Raw genomic sequence first — 18,440 nt, forward strand, 5'->3', positions numbered from 1 at the left:
TAGAAATGACTCAGCCTGTAACTGAAAATGTGGATGAAGGACCTCAGTTTAGCTTGTTTGTCGCACTAGCACCGAGCTAATACATATAGAAATATAGCGTTGGCGCTAGCGCAAAGGCTAACAGGCTAAGATGAGGTTCTTCTTTCATGAAGCAGCTCTGTTGTCCTCCATCCATATTTTCAGTTACAGGCTGAGTCATTTCTACCTTCTCCTCTCTGTCAACGCTCTCTGGTTTCATTTAAAAGAGTCGATCATCAGATATTGTCCAAGATTAACCTTCAGGGTGGATATAGCTCGCTAGCATCCTCGCACCGATGACCTATCCATGTCATTTACCCAGAATGCTTTGTGTGTAAATAAAATGGCCCCGTCCGTGTAATATATTTTTAAACTTTTAATTTAAAAATGATAAAAACTAAACATCCTATAGTGTTTTTACAGTCTTTATTTTACAGTTAAAATATAAYTTTATCAAATAAAGTCTAATGTTACAACTAATCATGGATCCCTTTAAAAAGAAGTTCTCTATTTTAGTGCTTTTTTGGTTAAGAGAAAGGTTTGTGTGAACCATACATTTATTTGGTTTGTGCTCACGGGAGAGGCGCATTTTCCTCTTGAAATATGTGACCTGCATTCAGAGACGGGCAATCAAGGCCTGTTTATGCATTTTCATCTTTCTTTTGATTTCCCACAGCCTCGCATCGCACTCCTTGTCTCACATCTRCCATCCTGAAGCATCACTTTGTTGCCACACCAATCTGCCTGTTTGAAAATGTCATTTGCATGGCCATTAGTCGTGCTTTGTGGTGGAAAAGAGAAGTAGAATTTTATCATCTCGTCAAGGCAGATGTTGATCTCATCTCTTTATATTTCACAGCGGCGTGGATAAACTGAGGGGCAACATAATATATTCATTAGGATGTAATTTGCTATTCAATCATTTTCATTCCCAGTCTGGACAATCAGCCCACTGGCCCAGGGATGGGTCCACTCAATGCCAAACAAGGACAATTATCTGATTGGTTCTGCTCCCTCTGCCAAATGGATCTGACTCCAAAAAAAAGAGGTCCAAGCTGTGTCAGCATCAAACCACACCASAGACACATACAAGTGCTCTCAAATTCAGCAGTCATTTGACAACACTCGTGGACAAACATACAGATTGGTGTGAGAGCTGAGTTTAATTCACACACTTTGTCTAATTTGCTCGTCAGCTTGGCTGTCCAAATTGAGACTTGCTTGAAAATCAAACTAAACCTATTTTTGTTCCAATTATGAAATTATGTGCAGCCTCACTTATGTTTTATTAAGCACAGCCTGGTGAAGTGCTGTAGGTATGATCTGCTGTCTGGGGGTCATTTCCCCTGGACTTTTTATTGCCAGGATTAATGAACACTTAGGTTTTCTTACCTCTCTGGTCAATCGGGGGAAGGGTTGCTGTCGTAGAAGTGTGTGAGAGAGCAAATGAATGTCATCAGGTCCCCTTCACCCTTACATCTGGAAAAGAGAGCGAGACAGAGGTGTTTTTCCCCCCATGAGAGCTCATTACTGCTCTTTTTRCCATTAGCCGAATGGTAACCTCCTCCAGGCTCCAGCACCGTGTCGCTCTCAGAATCACTCCACCACCTCCACCGGCCACAATGCCAAAATTACCCCCACCTTTGCGAAATGGCCTCCTTCTCCATGTGGAGAAAAGCCACTGATATTTCTTATAACAAGGCGTGCTCAGAACTATTACGGCCCCATTTTCATTTGTCTCATTTTGCTTTGCGCTGATGACGGGYGCTGTTTGAAGTTGTGGTCGAACTGCAGGGGTAATGCTCATTCTTCCCGGCTCAGAGCGAGACCTCCTGTTCTTAGGTTTTGCATCCAGTTGTGCTGCAGGCACCACAGCAGTCGCCTCGATAACATCTTGTTTGACAAAGTAATCAAACTGAAAGCAGGTTGTTTAATTGCACCAGCGTTTATTTATTCAGGAAAACTTGAAGCTTGTATGTTTGACAGTGGGCTGGGGAAAAAATGTTCCTGACTAGATCTGGTCTGCTGACAGCCGGGGCCTGGCGAACTGTAGCACTGTGCTATGCAGCACCTTCATGCCAGTGGGGTTTAACCTATTTGCATCTGATTTCCATGATGAAAATAAACAATGAGAGCAGAAATGAGACAACCTGGCTCTCCTCAGCAGTTTTTACACACTGTGGTTTCCCCAGTGCAGCTGCTGGATTTAAGTATGAACAAGTGGATTTGCATGTCTTTATAGGGTATCAAGACCAGGTTTACACTTTCTAACAAGTGGTTCAGACAGGATGGCAACACCTGCAAAGAAACCACGGCTTTTGCACCACTTGTGTGTCAGAATTTTACACCTTCATTAGAAAACTTCATATTTGTCGAACAAAAAAAAGACAAATTTGCAACTTTTTAGAGATGCCCTTTAGCTGTTTTAAGAATAACAATTTAACTACATGTCTGGTTTTTATTTTAGTGGATGGAGGCTGGAGCGAGTGGAGCAAGTGGTCGGCATGCGGAGCAGATTGTTCGATGTGGAGGAGCAGAGAGTGCACCCAGCCCTCACCCGGCACCGGGGGCAAAGACTGCCAGGGGCTCGACCTCCAGTCTATAAACTGTACCAGCGAGCAGTGCCCACAGAGTGAGTTCAACACCACCCACATACTGCAAACTTTATGTTTAACTCTAAAACCATGAAGAAGGTGAAGCTTTAGACAGATTGATCGCATTGTTTTTGAGTAAACATTTTAACTTTTAAAMTGGACTTAATCAAAATCCAATTTTTTTAGCCATTAGATACTTTTTGATGTGTACTTGGAGTGCAAAAAAAACCATTTAGTCTCTCCCTGTACTGCAAAGATATTTTTTTTATATTTTGTTCGGGATTTATTTTTCATCCCCTTCAGTTTTCTCTTTTTTTATGTCACATTTTCTGAACTATTATATCAAAGTTTTTGTGATGGAACTGACAAATAAGGTCTGGACTTACCAACTACAATTTSACTGTCTTCATCCTCCTCTGGCTCCGGGTCAGACTCTGGCTCCATGTAAGGCTGGATGGACAGATCTTCCCTTYTTGACATCTTTTAATTGATTTGAAAATAAGTTTCTGTGCCACTATATAATCGTAACTGGACCGCTCTGGAAGCTTGAGMGGGGAGGGGTACGAAGCGCCTCATTTGRATATAAAGACACAGTCTCAAAATGAGTTAATCTGAGACACACCTCACAAAAGAGATGAAAGAGGGGCTTGTGGAGTTACAATAAGGTGTAATTCAGACCAGAGCATTACAGTTCCACTTTATATAGAACTGAATGATTCAAATGTGAAAAAGAAGGATTTAAAAGCAACTGTCTACTTTAAGTAGTGAAAACAACTCTTATAATGAAAATTAATTAACAACAATTATGAGTAATTTCATCTCACTTCACTAAAACAACACATAGATCCAAACGAAATTAATCAATTAGCCACTAATAGGAGGCTGCAGGCTTGAGGGTAAGTGAGGAAAAAATGTTTCTCTTCATGACTTTGTATCTACTTTTAAATATTTTTAAACTTWCATTAGATCAAATAAACATCTCCTCCTTCCTCATGGTGTCAGCTTTTAGTGATAAATGTTTAACTTCAGAAAAGAAAAAAGAAAAGACTGTCCTTCCCATCAGGCACATGTTCACACATTAGCTTCATCTGTTGCCCACCGCTGGCTCCTCGCTACCTGGGTGACCTTTTTAGGTGATCATTTCTAATTAACACCCATGCGACACTTGCTGCTAAGATAATACACCGCCTTGCCACGTGGGTCGGCACTGTGACGCCCTCTGACCTATTAATAGAGGCGCGAATTGAAGCATCCCTCAGCTGATTAAAACACAACCTGCCAGAGGAACGGCCACGGGTCAAATCAGCTATGAAAACACACAAGCAGGTGTGTGCGTGGGTGTGTGTACACTGTGATCGTGCTCGGGGGGGGTGAAAATGCTTTTGTGTTGCTCTCTCATACAAACACAGGTTGCTGGCCGGATGCCTTAGTTTATATGTCACGCCGCTCCCCTGCGTGTCACAAAAAGTGCGAGTTTATTCTGTGGGGAAGCGAAATGACAGATCTCTTAGGGCCAAAGGAGAAAGGGGGCACCGCGGGGTCCGATGCTGACCAGATGGACACGAGGAGGACGCTCCATCATCTCCCACAGATATCAAAGACAGAAACATATTGRAGTTTTTCATCCAGAAACCAAGAGGGCGGCGTTCGTCTTAAATAGAAAACGATATAAATAGTTACTCTTTGGCTGATCTGTAAACTCTGAAGTCCTAATGGGTTTTCACTTGACATGAGCCGATGAATTAATAAACTGAATTATGCATCTTGCACTGATTGACGTGATCAAATGGACTGATGCATGATACGATGGGGAGGGGCATAGTATCTGCTGGGATCTACTGTATGTGAGTGTTGCATTTTATATAAGTTTTAGCAGCACTCTTGTGTGTGCGCGTGTTACGTCTGTGTATGTGTGTGTGTGTCTGTCGAGCAATAGCTGTGTTTGGCTGGTGCAGTGATCCAGTGAGCTCAGTCGGCCAATCATCAAAGGTCAGCAGCTCTTCCTCAGAGAGGCAGGAAATATACACAAAGATGCCAGTTATTGTTCCTCTCTCACACACAAACACACACACGCACACAGAGTCACTCAGTATTTATAGTGACAGTGTAAGGCTGAGCGCTGGCCTCTGAAGAGTGCCTGTCCCAATCTGTTCCTAGCAGATGTGTTTCCATAGACAATTGCTGTGTGAAGTATTAAAATAAGCAAAGTAGCAAAGTGGTTTTGGCTTGTCAGCAGCTCCCAGACTTCAACCATATCTGCAGGCTATTAGCTAAGATGGAAAACATTCCCCCTGAAACAAAAGACATCCTTTCCTTCCATTGTAATTGAAAAAAGAAAAGAAACAAACTGCAGCAGAAGTCACAGTCACAATAAAATGAAAGCTGTGCTTTGTCTGAGGAACATCTCTAATCTTCTTCATTACGTTAAAAGTGACATATGTTATAGATGAGGTGATTTGTTTTGGGCTTTGCGCACACAAGAACTAATCTGGAGTCCCAGTTTTGTGTTACAGCTGGGAAACAAACAGATCTGATTCAAGRTGGATCATTTTCATAAAGCAAACAAGTGAAGCCCAAGAAGACGTAGCTATGCAAAACCAGCGCAGGGAAATGCTAAACGTGCTGGCACCGTTCCTGAGCTGAAATGGTAGACAGGTGTTAGAGGGCACGGAGAGGGTAGCGGGCAAAAACAAAAGTGCCATTATTCTCAGGCACAGGAAATTAGAACAACATAAAAACAATTATTTGGCCTAATGTGCGTAATGAAGGTAATGAACTTAATTTTCGACAGCATCCCATTCTGTGGTGTCAAAAATAATTAGGCAAAGCACATCAAGCTATTAATTTGTTTTTAGGCTTTTTTTGCTGATTTGGAAGCTAATTTGGTGGCAAAGCAGTCAATGTTGTTTTTTTTCTCCATCTTTACGAGTTTGTTTGTCAGAGCAGGGTCATGGCACTGTGTGAAAAATAACCAGACATTTATTTTGGGCCATATTTCACCAGGACCCACTGAGGGATGGGACGACTGTATTGTGGAGATAGTAATGGCCGCGTTCACTTTGAGAGTTTTAGTAGCCATATTTCCCTGACCTTAAGAACTCTAGGGTAATTCATCTTCAGGCGACTGACTACGATTGGCCATGGGATGAAATATATTCTCATGTCTCCTGATAAATGCCCAGGGAGGAAGCACAGCGGGCTCCGAAGCTCTTATTTATCAATGCAGCAGAGAGAAAGCAGGTAGAGGGAGGTGGGAGGACTATAAGGTGTGGACATTGTGCTGACTGTCAATACGGCAAGAATTCAAACTTCAACAGCGACCAAATTCATCGCCTCAGAGGAGATGAATTATAAGAGCCCATCTGAAGTCAGAAACTGATCCCTGACCATCCAGCCCTGGAGCAAGTCTGAGGAGCTGAAGTTGAAGGCTCACAGAGAGTGAAGCAAACAGAGATTGGCCTGAGGTCATTTCTAACAACAACACACACACAAAACATCTCATCACATTTCTAGATTATCCTCAGACAGGTGTCGATCATCATGAGCGGCCCCAGAACAAAGTAATTCAAAAGTTCCTTTCCAGCAATTAAGTCAAGTAGAAATGGAGGATGGGATGATGGATAGGGCGGAAGAGAGGTAAATTGGTATGGAGTGCGTGGAAAGAGGGGGCACTTTGAAGAGGGACTAAAGTAGAGCCCATCCAATTATAAAACCTGATTAGCTGTGTCAATTAAACGTGTGATGGATGTCCTTTCAATTATTGGCTGGCATCGTGGAAATCAATGAGCGTGGGACCGGAGGGAGCCGAGGGCGGCTGCAGTGAGCACTGGGATCGTTGGGCTGTGACACCTGGTGGGTCAGATAAAACTTCACTCTGTGATGCTCTGATAAGACACCGGAGATTACAGTCAGAACGGAGGAGGAGAGGCAGGGGGTGTGGTGAGTGCCCTGATTGACCACCCTTATTGTTATGTTGTGAGCTCACTGTTCACGGAGAGAAAAAGAGCAGCGATATTGGATCTTTGCATCTAAGGTTAGCCAGGTGTCTTTGGCATGCCCTCAGAAAACAAACAACAACCAGCTAATGTAAATCAGATGCATCTGGCTCATTTKTCTGCTCACAGCTTTTGTGTCTGTCTTTTGTATGACTGCACCACCTTCAGCAAACTGCACATACGTATCACTTCAAATATCGCAGCATCTTGACTCACAAGAAACGGTTGGATTTGGGAACTTTAATCAGATGTTCAGAAATAGTCTCCCCTTCCTGTTTCTTCTGTAGCTCATTTCTAAAGCGTTTGTCAAGTTGCTCAGCGTTAAGCACCTTCTGTACCTGCCTGAGGAGACTGGAGTCAGAAACGACGAGAGGCACATACATAAACTGACCCGCTGAGACACACAGGGCAGGTGTATCTGCAGGACTCCTCGTGCCACAAGTGTGTTCTTAAACACAACACAGTCTTGTGTTTATCTTTAGTGGGTCATTCACAACTGATTACTTGTCAAGAGATCTCTGGTTGTATGTGGACATAGAGGTAAGCTGAATATAATCCCACTACTTAAAGTATCAGTTTGTACTGAGATAATCACCCATGAAATAGATTCTGGCTTTCCTTTTAAAGTCTTTTGTATGTCAGTCTGAAGAAGCGGGTTTTACGGCAGAATAAAAAGGCAATGTTCGAGACAGGGGTCTCTGCAGTCACTAAGTGGGAGTTTCTTGGTGTGTTGGAGGAGTTTGCCAAAGACAGGATTGGTCAGATTGACTATTTTGGGTGGGGTTTGAAGAAGCTATAACCATTGGATTGGATGAACGTTGGGCAAATGAGGGCTGTGTAGCTCAAAACGGCCAGAAAGCACCTATAATTTTAAACATAAATATTAATTTTCGTCAAGACAGGAAGGTGCTAGCCACATGAAATTTGAACGCTGTACATATGGAACAAGATCAGATCATGAATATTAATGTTAGTCATGACTAATAACAAATTTGAAGTTGTTAAATTATATGTATATATTCATAACACTTTTACTTTTACCATTACTTCATCATTTAATTTGCCTCACAAAACAAGTAAATCCAACCACTCATGTTTTTTCCAAACTCTGCCCACACCCAAAAATGTCCTCTTATATACCAAATTCCACCAATCACAGTTAGGACAAACTCCGCCCAACAAGAAACTCCCCCTGTGTACTGCAGAGACTCCTACTTGGCAATGTCAGATACAACATGTTGAATGAATACGAAAAACTTTTTAATTGACGTAAAATTCACCAACACCAATAAAAACATGAAAGAATATGTGCTTTTAAATATGAGTGTTGGAAAAGACTAAACAGTGGTAAATACAGTGATACGATGACTCAAATAGGCTTATGTTCGACTCAAACCTTTCAGAGATGTCGTTGAGATGCAAATCACACACGCTGTCAGTCAGACACACTCTACCTTCCTGTTGGCCTTTTTAATTCTAATTTTCCTCCTCGTACGATTGTTCTCGTATTCTCTGTTCTGCTCTACCCTCCTCCTTTTGTTGTCAACTCAGCACGCGCCAGCCTGCAGCACTTTAACCTTTTCTGTTGTTGCCCGTCCCTCAAAGCTGCAACGCTCAATGCGTCCTCCCCTCCTTGACTGTTTTCAGTTGACAGCACTACGCCCCAGTGGCTCCCGGCCACAATGGCCTTCCACAAAGACCTTGGGAGCATCCTCCACCGGATACCAGCAGCGCATGGAGACAGCTGCAGCAGATTCCATTCTCCTACAGAACACACAACTACACACACACACGCACGCACACACACACACGCACATCCACACACACACACACGCACACACATTGTTTTTCGGCTTAGCTGTCATACTCCTGCTGTACTTTGGGAAGAGAAAATTCCAGTTCTTTTGCAGAAACAGTAAAAATAGATTTTTTTTTGCCTTCACATGGAGATGCTTCGAAATGTAAAAGATAGGAAATATCAAGATGTAAGAAAGAAAGTTGTATAGTATACATCAGGTCTTAAATGTGTCAAGTGAACAGTTACAGTGTTATTATTTTACTAAAACTAAAAATTCAGAAGTGTGTGATGAAAGAAGTAGCTGCTGATAAAATATACTTTTTTCACCTCAGTATTGGAGAATCAGTACGGTTCTAGCTGGTCTGGAAAGCCTTTAGGTGTGTGTTTACACACTTAACGGGAATGACATCAGAAATGAGCTCAGAAAACCAATTATTTCTGCTTGTCACTCTGGGTAAGTTTACCAAACAATTTGGTGTCCGTTATTTTTACAGTGAGAATTATTAAAAAGTCCAAAACATTAAAGTGGTGAACCTTCAGAGCGAACATTCAAAGAAGTTCACTGAGAGGTCAGACTGTCTGCATGAAACTCCACCACAGCTACATCTCAGATTCTCCTGTTCTGATTTTACAGGACGAATAATAAATAATAACATTCATGAAAGTAAAAATTTAAAACACTCAAAGAAAACATAACAAAAAATAAATAAAAAAAACTAGTTTTGAGACCGAGTCGGGAGAAAACCCTCTTTTTTTGCCACTTCAATAGAAAGCAGAACTGAATATCTGAATATTAGTATCTTAGCTTCTTCTTCATCAGTGGCTTTTTTTAATAGGAGAAAAAGAAAGAGAAATGTAACGAGAAAGATTGAAAGAGAGATTAGAAGATATGTGAAATATATGTTGAGAAAACACAAGACAGCACACCCGACTTCTTGGCTCCACACCTACAAAACAAAGATAGCAAAACGARTATAGCCTTGCTGAAAACCATACCCATATACATATATAAATTTATACATATACACATGAACATACCCATAGCTACATACCCAAACACTTTCATATATATACTGTAAATATACACATACACATATACATATATCTATACATACACATATACATATATCTATACATACACATATGCACATACCATTCAGTCAGTGCCCGAATAGAAATCCCAGGATGTAAACACCTGTTTGTGTGCGGTTGTGAGCATACATGTATATACAAGATCTTCTCCAATGGAATGTTTAAAAGTGACTGTGGGGGACCACAGACCCGACCCGCAAAGCCCAAAGCCGACATAAGGGAGACCAGTGCCAAAGACCCCGAGAGGGACCCCAAGCTCGCAGCCCCAGAGAAAACCCTCTTCTCTAAAGAATGTGACAGCGTGGAATATGTTTGCAAAGTTGCATCTGAACAAACAAAAATAATTCAGAAAAGACCAAGAAGTTTAGCCAAAACCAAACATGGAAACTAGCTATCAGTTTGGTGGGTTGATGATTTAAATTTGTTTCACAGCTGCACACATACAGTTATTAACTCAATTATAAACTCTATTAAATTATTTTAATATCAGTTTGTTTGTTAGTTCGATGGAAACAGAGTGGGGCATCTGCAAAACGATCAGACAAATCTTGAGGAGATTTATGGATTTTTTTAAACAAATTAATGCATTGCAATGATCCTGTCCAAGACCATAAAATACCATTTTAGTGATTTTTTTTCCTCTGAATTTAATGTCTAGAACGTTGATCAGAAACCTCACATGGCTTAGATCAGTGGTTACCAACCTATTTTCCTCAAAGCCCCTCTTTCTTARTTCCAAGCAACTTCAGTTGACATMATGTTGTGGGACTCTAAAGAGGCATGATTCCCACAAATTGTAATGAACAGAAGCATCATTATACAGCAGAGTAATAAAAATATTCCTCAGCGGTGTGAGAAAATACTTATTGTTACTAAACCAGGCTCTACAAGCTACTGGACAATTATAATCTAATCTGTTTCAAATAAAATAGTGTTTTACATAACTAATACCTATTACATAACTAAATATGATTAAGTAAAAGTAYAGAACTGTTTCATAAACTACTTTGATAGCTCAGATTTCATCAAACTGTGATTTTCTAAATAATATTGCAATAAACACCAACACGAGTGTTTGTCTTTTAAATGATCACTTCTCTCCATCCTCCTCTTGCAGCGGTGAGCGGGGCCGAGGATGTGGCGCTCTACGTGGGGATGGTGGCGGTGGTCCTGTGTCTGACTCTGCTGCTCATCGTGGTCGTCCTGGTGTACCGGCGCAAGAAGGAGGGCCTGGARGCAGACGTGGCGGACTCGTCCATCCTCACCACTGGCTTCCAGCCTATGGGCATCAAGCCCAGCAAGCCAGGTGTGTGGGCGCCACGGCCACGCAGGCCGCCCCACAGCAGTAGGACACTACTTTTGTTCTACCCTCGTGTGTCCGTCTTCCCACTGTGACCGTGCAGCATCCATCCATTTCCTGTAGCTCCAAACCCGTTACGTTTGTGGTGTGAACGTGTTTGCAGTGGTTCATGGTGCAAGAAAGATTAATGTGTGTTTGTGTGTGTTTCYTGTTGCTGCCTGACACAWTATGTTTTGCCTCCACCTCATTCTGAGGAAATGTACCCACTCTGTTTGCAGCCTGCGTGGAGCCTCTGAGATTTAACAGCAAGGAATAGAAATGCAACTGTCTGAGGTGGATGGAGCTGTGGAGCTGGGCTGCAGTGCCTGTGATTCACCATGAAATAAAAGAAGCTTTCATGCATTCTGGATGCTGAGCTGCATCTGAGTCCTGTTTGGAATTGATTGTCTAGTTGCTAAAAAGACAGACAGTGATAGAGGAGTTGGAAGGGGGGGGAGGGGCAGGAATTGACTGGCTTTGGGTAAAATTTGTGTTAGCGTGCTGTCAAGCGTGTGCATGTGCTCTGCGTTCCAAACCATGTGTCTCTTTCAGTGTTTGTTTCAGTTTTCTGCGACAGTTTTAGCGAGTGTGAGGTCTGTCTCTGTGATGTAGGATCCCCCCCCCACACACACACACACACACCAACACTAATAGAGATTGACATGTTGCTTTCTTTTTTTTCTATCTCTGTTTACACTATTCACACAGAAAACTCCCATTTGCTAACCATCCAGCCTGATCTGACGACCACCACCACCAGTTACCAGGGCACCCTGCGCTCACGCCACGATGCCGCCGGCAAGTTTTCGATGACCAACGGGCCTCTGCTGGACCCGCTGCCCAACGGCTCGCACACGCTGCACAATGGCAAGCTGAACCCYGACCCAGCCGAGTTCGTGAGCAGGCTGTCCACTCAGAGCTACTTTAAAACGCTTCCTCGGGACGTGGCCAACGCCTCCTATGGGACCTTCAACTTCCTGGGTGGGAGACTGACCATCCCCAACACAGGTGGGTTCTCTGCTTTAGGTTTCATGATGGTGTTGAGGCTTTATAAATAAAGATCTAAAATGTCAAACAACCACTTTCTGTGATCTAAACTGCATGTTTSTGATTTCAGGTTGTCAGTAAGATTTCAGAATAAATATTACTGTTGGAACAGAACAACTTCACAGCATTTTAGGYCACTTTAACACAGGGATCAGTACTGTGAAGATGCTGTAACTYACCTGCAGTGGTGGGCACAGTTCCCCTAAAGCACTAACAGGGGAACTAATTTCCTGATTAGTGCTTTAGGGCTTTTGCTAATTTCTTAATTCARTAGTGGATTCTCACTTGCTAAATGTATGGGCTAAATTTATAAGCACTAATTGAGTTCTTTAAATATTATTGKTCAACATTATTGTCAACAGCTGAGGGTGAAAGCTGTCAGACGTGTTGRTCATATGTGTGTCATTTGTCCACTAGATCAGTGGTTTTCAAAGGTTTTTGCTTCCGGCCCACAAAATAACAGTTGCAGACACTTGTGACCCCAGATATTACTTGTTTACATGGGCAAACTTTGCAAATAACTCTGTTAAACTGTAATAACTATAAACAAACCTAAACTATGATATTAGTTTTTATTCATTTACGATTATTTAAGAAATTGCAATAATCATGATGAAAATATTCTATTAGCATTTTTTGTATTTAAATTGATGTCTGGAAATCATCTGGGGACCCTCACTTGAAGTTTCATGACCCACAAAGAGGTCCCAACCCCAACTTTGGGAACCATTCCACCAGATGAAATATTGACAATATTCTGCACACAGAAAATATTCTCATGTTGACTCTGAGGAATGCTCCATAGGTCAGCTGGGTGCTTTAGAATTAGCTTTTGCTAAGTTTTCAAGTGCGTTATTGCTTTAGAATTAGGGGACCTAAATATTAGAGRTAAGTGCAACTAATTTTTAGATTAGAGGTGCCCACCATTGCTAACCTGAAACCACAGAAATTGCGTTTCCTGCGAAAGTGCAGTCTGAGTGTGTGCATAATAACTTAGCTAAAAGCTGCTGAAGAAACCGATATATTTAAAAGCTGAACTGTTATTGCTGCTGAATGTTAACAGTTCAGGTGTAACCTAAAAAAATAGCTGAGACTTGCTGATAAGATAAGATAAGATAAGATAAGATAAGATAAGATAAGATAAGATAAGATAAGATAAGATAAAACTTTATTGATCCCACAGTGGGGAGGAAATTTGCATATTACAGCAGCTCAAAACATGACAGGGTGAGATAGAATAAAGATAAGTAAAAGAAAAACAAATAACACTATACTCGTGATATATAACAATGTACATATACCTAGTACAGTAAATAAATGAATGTAAATGAAGGTGCATATTAGTGATGGCAGTGTAGGTGAATTGAAGAATCCAAACAGTAAAAACAAAATCTTCTAGACGTATAGAATATCTGAGAAATGCATAATGATACAGATAAAAGTAAAAGAAATAGAAAAGTAGCTGAAGAGGGTAGAAACAAAGTGAAAGGAACAAAATAAAAGTTTAAAATTATCAAAATGAGAAGCTGCAAATTAGCAGAATAGTAGAAAAGATCAGAATGATGGCTAAAAAGGCAAAAAAAAAACTAAAATCAGCTAAATAGAAGCCAAAGAAAGCTGAAATTAGCACAGAAGTTAAAAAAGCCAAACCAGAACAAAAYGTAAAAAGTACAGTGAAGATTTATGAACATCTCGAAGGGGTTTAAGAATGTTGAAGACAGCTCCATTTATTTTCAGTGAGGAAAATAATGGCRAAAAAAGCTAAATATTTCCAAAAGTATAAATTGCTGAAGTACCAAAAGTCACAGCCAGAATGTCCTGAAGGAGCTGAACGTTTGGTATATGAAGAATGTACAGAAGAAAGAACGATCTCAACAGTGTGAATGCTTTATAGTTTAGGTCTGAAGGCAACCTAATGCACATATTTTTGGTTTGTGAGAGGAAAAAAGAGACAAAACAACACAAACACGTTGAGGAAAACGCAAACCTCAAACAGAGAGACTCCAGGGTCAAACCGGGGATCGAACATGCGATATTCTTGCTGTGAATCATCAGCACTAACTTCTAAATCGTGCTGGTAATCTTTTATTTGCTCACAGAGCTTGAGTTTTATGATCTTAACAAGCAAATTAGCAATTATAATTGTTGTCTATCATTTTAATTCTTGATAAAAGTCAGAAAAAAAGAAAAAAGAGAGCGAGAGTAAAAATCCTCTTGTTAGAAGCAGACTCCTTTCCAAGTCTCAAGTCTCGGTCTGGTTGTTTTGTGCTCCAGACTTTTTCTTAACCCAAAGGGAGCTTTTATATTTGGGTTGATAAAAGCCCACAGTATCTCTCTATCTTATTATTTATGACTTGAGATTTCATTGTTGTCAAACCTAAGAGCACTCAATATGTTGTTGATTTTTCTTGTATCATGGTTWGCTTTTTGTGGCACAAGAAAATGAACTCAAATGTGCACACATTTGTTCACCAAAGACGTCTCAGCGCTACGGATGGAACGGGTTTGGTTTTTCTTTGTCTCATTATCATAACCAGATTCCTTAACGTTGTTAGATTAGCTTAAACAACTTATAAATGTTGCTGAAAACAGGAGTTATACACACTGCTTCAAGAAGAATCTGTAAAGACAGGCTGGTGATAAATTCATCCAGGGCTGCAGTAAGCTGGTGCCAGTCCATCACCTGGCCACAAAGAGTGAAACAACCAGTCACTTTACTCATGCCAAGTTCAGAGTCACCAAACAATCTAATGTGCATGTCTTTGGACAACAGAAGAAAGAAAGCTCATGAAAGCACGAGGAGAACATTCAAGCACCACACAGCCGAGTCTGAAACACAGCAGCTTTTTGCTGCGAGGCAACACCACTGAAAAACTGCTCCACTTATTTGAACAAACAACCATTGTGACTTCCTAATAATATTGAAGCTGAGTACTTTGTGTTTAGTTTTAGTCAAAGCAGACTAAATGTAAGACTAATTCAGAGCTTTTAAACATGAAGGTCAAAACATTTTCATTAGTTCTTGGTTTCTGTGACAAAAGTGGGTCTTTGATCTTACACAGTTAAGAGTTGGTGGAAACTAAATTGCTTCTAACTCTGGAATCCATTTGGAGGTAAAAAAAAAWCCATACGGTGCACAGAAGTGCAGAGTGTCAGTCAAAGCCCCGGGGGTCTGCGTAGTGTTGTCTGTGCAGGATAATTGTCAGCAGTGTTGCAGACTGATTGAGTTTCCTGCCTGTATGTTTTCATGTTTTCTTGTGCTTACGTAAAAGAACTGGATCCAACCAGAGGACGGGTCGCAAGTCCATCACAGAGCCACGCTTTCACACTCTCACCCACACCTTTGGACAATTTAGAGTTCTAACAAATGTGGGTTTTTTTTTTTTTTTTTTGGTCTGTGGGAGGAAACCGGAGTACCTGGAGGAAAAAACACACACAAGGAGAGCATGCAAACTCCAAACGTTGATGTCACTGTTCTTCTGTTGGCCCTCTTTTTTACTGCTAAACTTCAAGCAAACAAGACAAGTATCATTGAAATAATTTAACATCTGTTGCTACAGTACGATGAGACYTACTGTGAGAACAAGGCTGCTGTATTGTTTTATTACACCTGTTTAATGTGTCCGACTGGATGTTAACAAGGAGAGTTTATTAGTAACAGCTGAGTCCTAAAGCTCATCGTCTCATTCAAACCTTAAACTTTATGTACATGGAGCTTCTAATGAGTTGATATCTCACAAATAAAATGTGCTGGAACTTTAATTCAAACGGAAAACAAGCAGTATTGTTTTTGTCTGGTATATAAATTACTTTAAGGAGGAGAAGTTGCATCAAATGCTTATTTTTAACAACGTGATTAAGGAGAATTGTGTGCAGTAATTGTCTGTTTGCTCGCTTGATTTAAACCTGAGGCATCATTTTCTCTGTGATATAGCAAAATGTCACATCAGGTGGAAATGTTTAAAAAGTGACTAAATAAACCACCGAGTCAGTGTAGGATGTATTTTTTTGTTTGTGCAGTATCTGAGATGCATAATGTCCTAAAATGCTTTGTCAGTGACCTACATGGAGACTTTGCTGGCATGAATAGTCGAAGTGTTCGGTGCAGTGATGAGATGAGATGAAACGAGCGCGTGCCAAATACACTCTGCTCAGAAAGATCCTTGGAATAAAACCTTGAACAAATTATTCCAATTAAGCCTCTGACTAATGGCAGAGCTGGTTGAAATAATTGTCAATGTCCACAAATGTCAGTGGTGCGCTAAGAGCATTGATGGAGGAACAAAAATAGGCAAAGTGAAGATTCTGGTAGATCTTATAGTTTAAAAAAAGTACATTACTGTACTTTTTGCTTTTCTTATTTACAGTAGTGAAGTACAGAGCTTATATAATTACACTGCAAGACAATATTTCCATTTGGCTCATTGTTCACTGTCCAGATTAGCACGAAACAATATCTTGTGGAAGAAAAACAAAACCTTTTGCATGTTTTCTTTGCCACCTCTCTCCTCCTGTGTGTGTGTTTCCTTTGCCTGTCTCTTAGACATATTTTATGCATGGATTAACTCAAAGCTGTGTTGACTACACCACGCATTGGCACACATTTTCTCAAAGGGACGCAGGAACAGGGAAAAAAATAAATAAAATAAAATCTTACACTTGCATACATCCACTCAAAGCTATTCTGTCATTTATCATCATTTCAGAGTGACGTGTTTTATGGACTAAAAGCTGTGAGCATTCAAACACCTTCGCCTTCGTTCAGACAGATGCTTTCTTAACAGTAAACAGGCCCAGTTTAAATTCGGGTGATTGTTAAAACTGTGTCACGCAGTCGCTAGTCGGCCTACATTTAAAATGGCATTCTGAGGGGTAATTTTGGCACAAGAATCCCAACATAAAAGCKGCAGCTCTCAAACGGCTTCAGCAGCTCTCCGTGCTCTCCGGCGTGCATTTGAACGTACTCCTGGGGAAGTGCGATTTTCCTGGAGTAGTCTGTTCCACGGTCTCAATTATCTACTTGGTGGCAGACGGAGGACGTTTAAACCGCGATGCAGCACGTGCTTTCGTCTCGGCTAATTGTTGATATTGGGGACGTGCCGCAGCTGCACAGATCTGCATCTGCTGCACCTGAAGAAGGCTGCCTCTGACCTTCAGAAGAGATGTGGCTGTTTTTGTTTGTTTCTGCTGTACAGTTGTATCATGTGGGCTGGTTGCTTTTGTGAGATGACAAAAGTGTTGTTCAGTCACAACAAATGAGCATGTTCCCCCCACCCCTCTCTCTTTTGTTGTTATTTGCATTAGGAATCAGTCTGCTCATTCCTCCCGAGGCCATCCCCAGAGGAAAGATCTACGAGATTTATCTCACTGTTCAGAGGAAGGAAGATTTAAGGTAGGTCTGTTTAGCACTGTCTAACTGGCAGTCTTCCCTGAATGCCACTAGGCTCTTTGTTTTGATGCTCTACTGTTCCATTAGGAAAGGCTTAAGAGGCTGTGCCAGCACTGCGGAGGAGGGATGTAAATAAATAACACAGCCTTTTACAAGGATGTGCACTGTTTAAGTTAAATGAATTGCTTGGAAGGCAGTGTTTATCTGGCCTGCTGCTCTCATCCTCTAAAAGCGCAGTGATAGTGTTATGTTATTGCTCGGTCCTCACATCATCGGTGAGTCCAGCAGGCTTTAATTATTCTTTGTTCCAGCTGCTAGATAATTTGCAGAGGTGACAGTATCATATTCTGCTTTCAAGAGACCAGTAAATTCTCACTAATATCTTAKTAATTACAAGCACTTTGTCTCGATTCGTTCCCCTCCCTCCCTCTCTGCGTCTCTCTCTGCTCTCTAGGTTACCCCTGGCCGGCTGCCAGACCCTCCTGAGCCCCATTGTGAGCTGTGGCCCTCCGGGGGTAGTCCTGAGCCGGCCGGTTATCCTCAGCATGGACCACTGCTTTGACGCATGCCTCGATAACTGGGCCGTCCGCCTCAAGAAGCAGAACTACGAAGGCGCCTGGGAGGTGAGGCTGCACAGTAACTCCGGCGCAAATCCTTTGTAGAAAAAACAAAGTTGCCAGTAAGTTTTATCTGTAAAGCTTTACAGGATCTATTGATTGCTTCTGTGTGAAAAGTACAAACTTTTCACAGCCAGGACTTGAAATACACACTCCGCGCTGTGTATCGCAGGAAGATCTGGCTCGGCACTCCTCCACAGGGTTTAAATTATATTGACCATCAGGTTTTTTTWATGTTTTTTTTTCTCGTTGAGCTAGAACAAAAGCCTTGGAGCACCGGCTCTCCTCAGCTAAAGGGTTGCTAAGCAACATGTTTGTGAAAATAGAAATTCTCTAAGCAAATTACTGATCCTCAAAGTACTCTTCTGAGTGCTCCTTGACCATTTTTGACTACTGCTTCCAATTACAGAGTTCCTTCCCCCACTCTTTTCTACCCATGAAATTTGAAAGCAACCAGAACTGCCAGGGCTGCAATTGGACAGAGTTGAGAACAACCTCTGGTGTTCACACACACACACACACACACACACACACACACACACACACACACA

At 41.3% G+C, this 18,440-nt stretch overlaps 1 protein-coding gene across 8 annotated transcripts in view; it reads left to right on the plus strand.

Annotated features, from left to right (window-relative positions):
* Positions 1–18,440, plus strand: part of unc5a (unc-5 netrin receptor A) — a 206,560-nt gene that overhangs the window by 161,649 nt on the left and 26,471 nt on the right. For 5 of the 8 annotated variants that reach the window (XM_014006104.1, XM_014006101.1, XM_014006096.1 and 2 more), the window contains 5 exons: positions 2,486–2,650; positions 10,615–10,842; positions 11,545–11,844; positions 17,188–17,275; positions 17,727–17,895. In XM_014006104.1, the coding sequence (XP_013861558.1) occupies positions 2,486–2,650; positions 10,615–10,842; positions 11,545–11,844; positions 17,188–17,275; positions 17,727–17,895 (950 nt within the window). The remainder of the gene's footprint in view (positions 1–2,485; positions 2,651–10,614; positions 10,843–11,544; positions 11,845–17,187; positions 17,276–17,726; positions 17,896–18,440) is intronic. The other 3 variants (XM_014006099.1, XM_014006100.1, XM_014006103.1) reach the window with 1 other exon arrangement.

Source organism: Austrofundulus limnaeus, unplaced genomic scaffold (assembly GCF_001266775.1).
Source record: "Austrofundulus limnaeus strain Quisiro unplaced genomic scaffold, Austrofundulus_limnaeus-1.0 Scaffold34, whole genome shotgun sequence".
In the NCBI taxonomy this organism is placed as follows: Eukaryota; Metazoa; Chordata; class Actinopteri; order Cyprinodontiformes; family Rivulidae; genus Austrofundulus; species Austrofundulus limnaeus.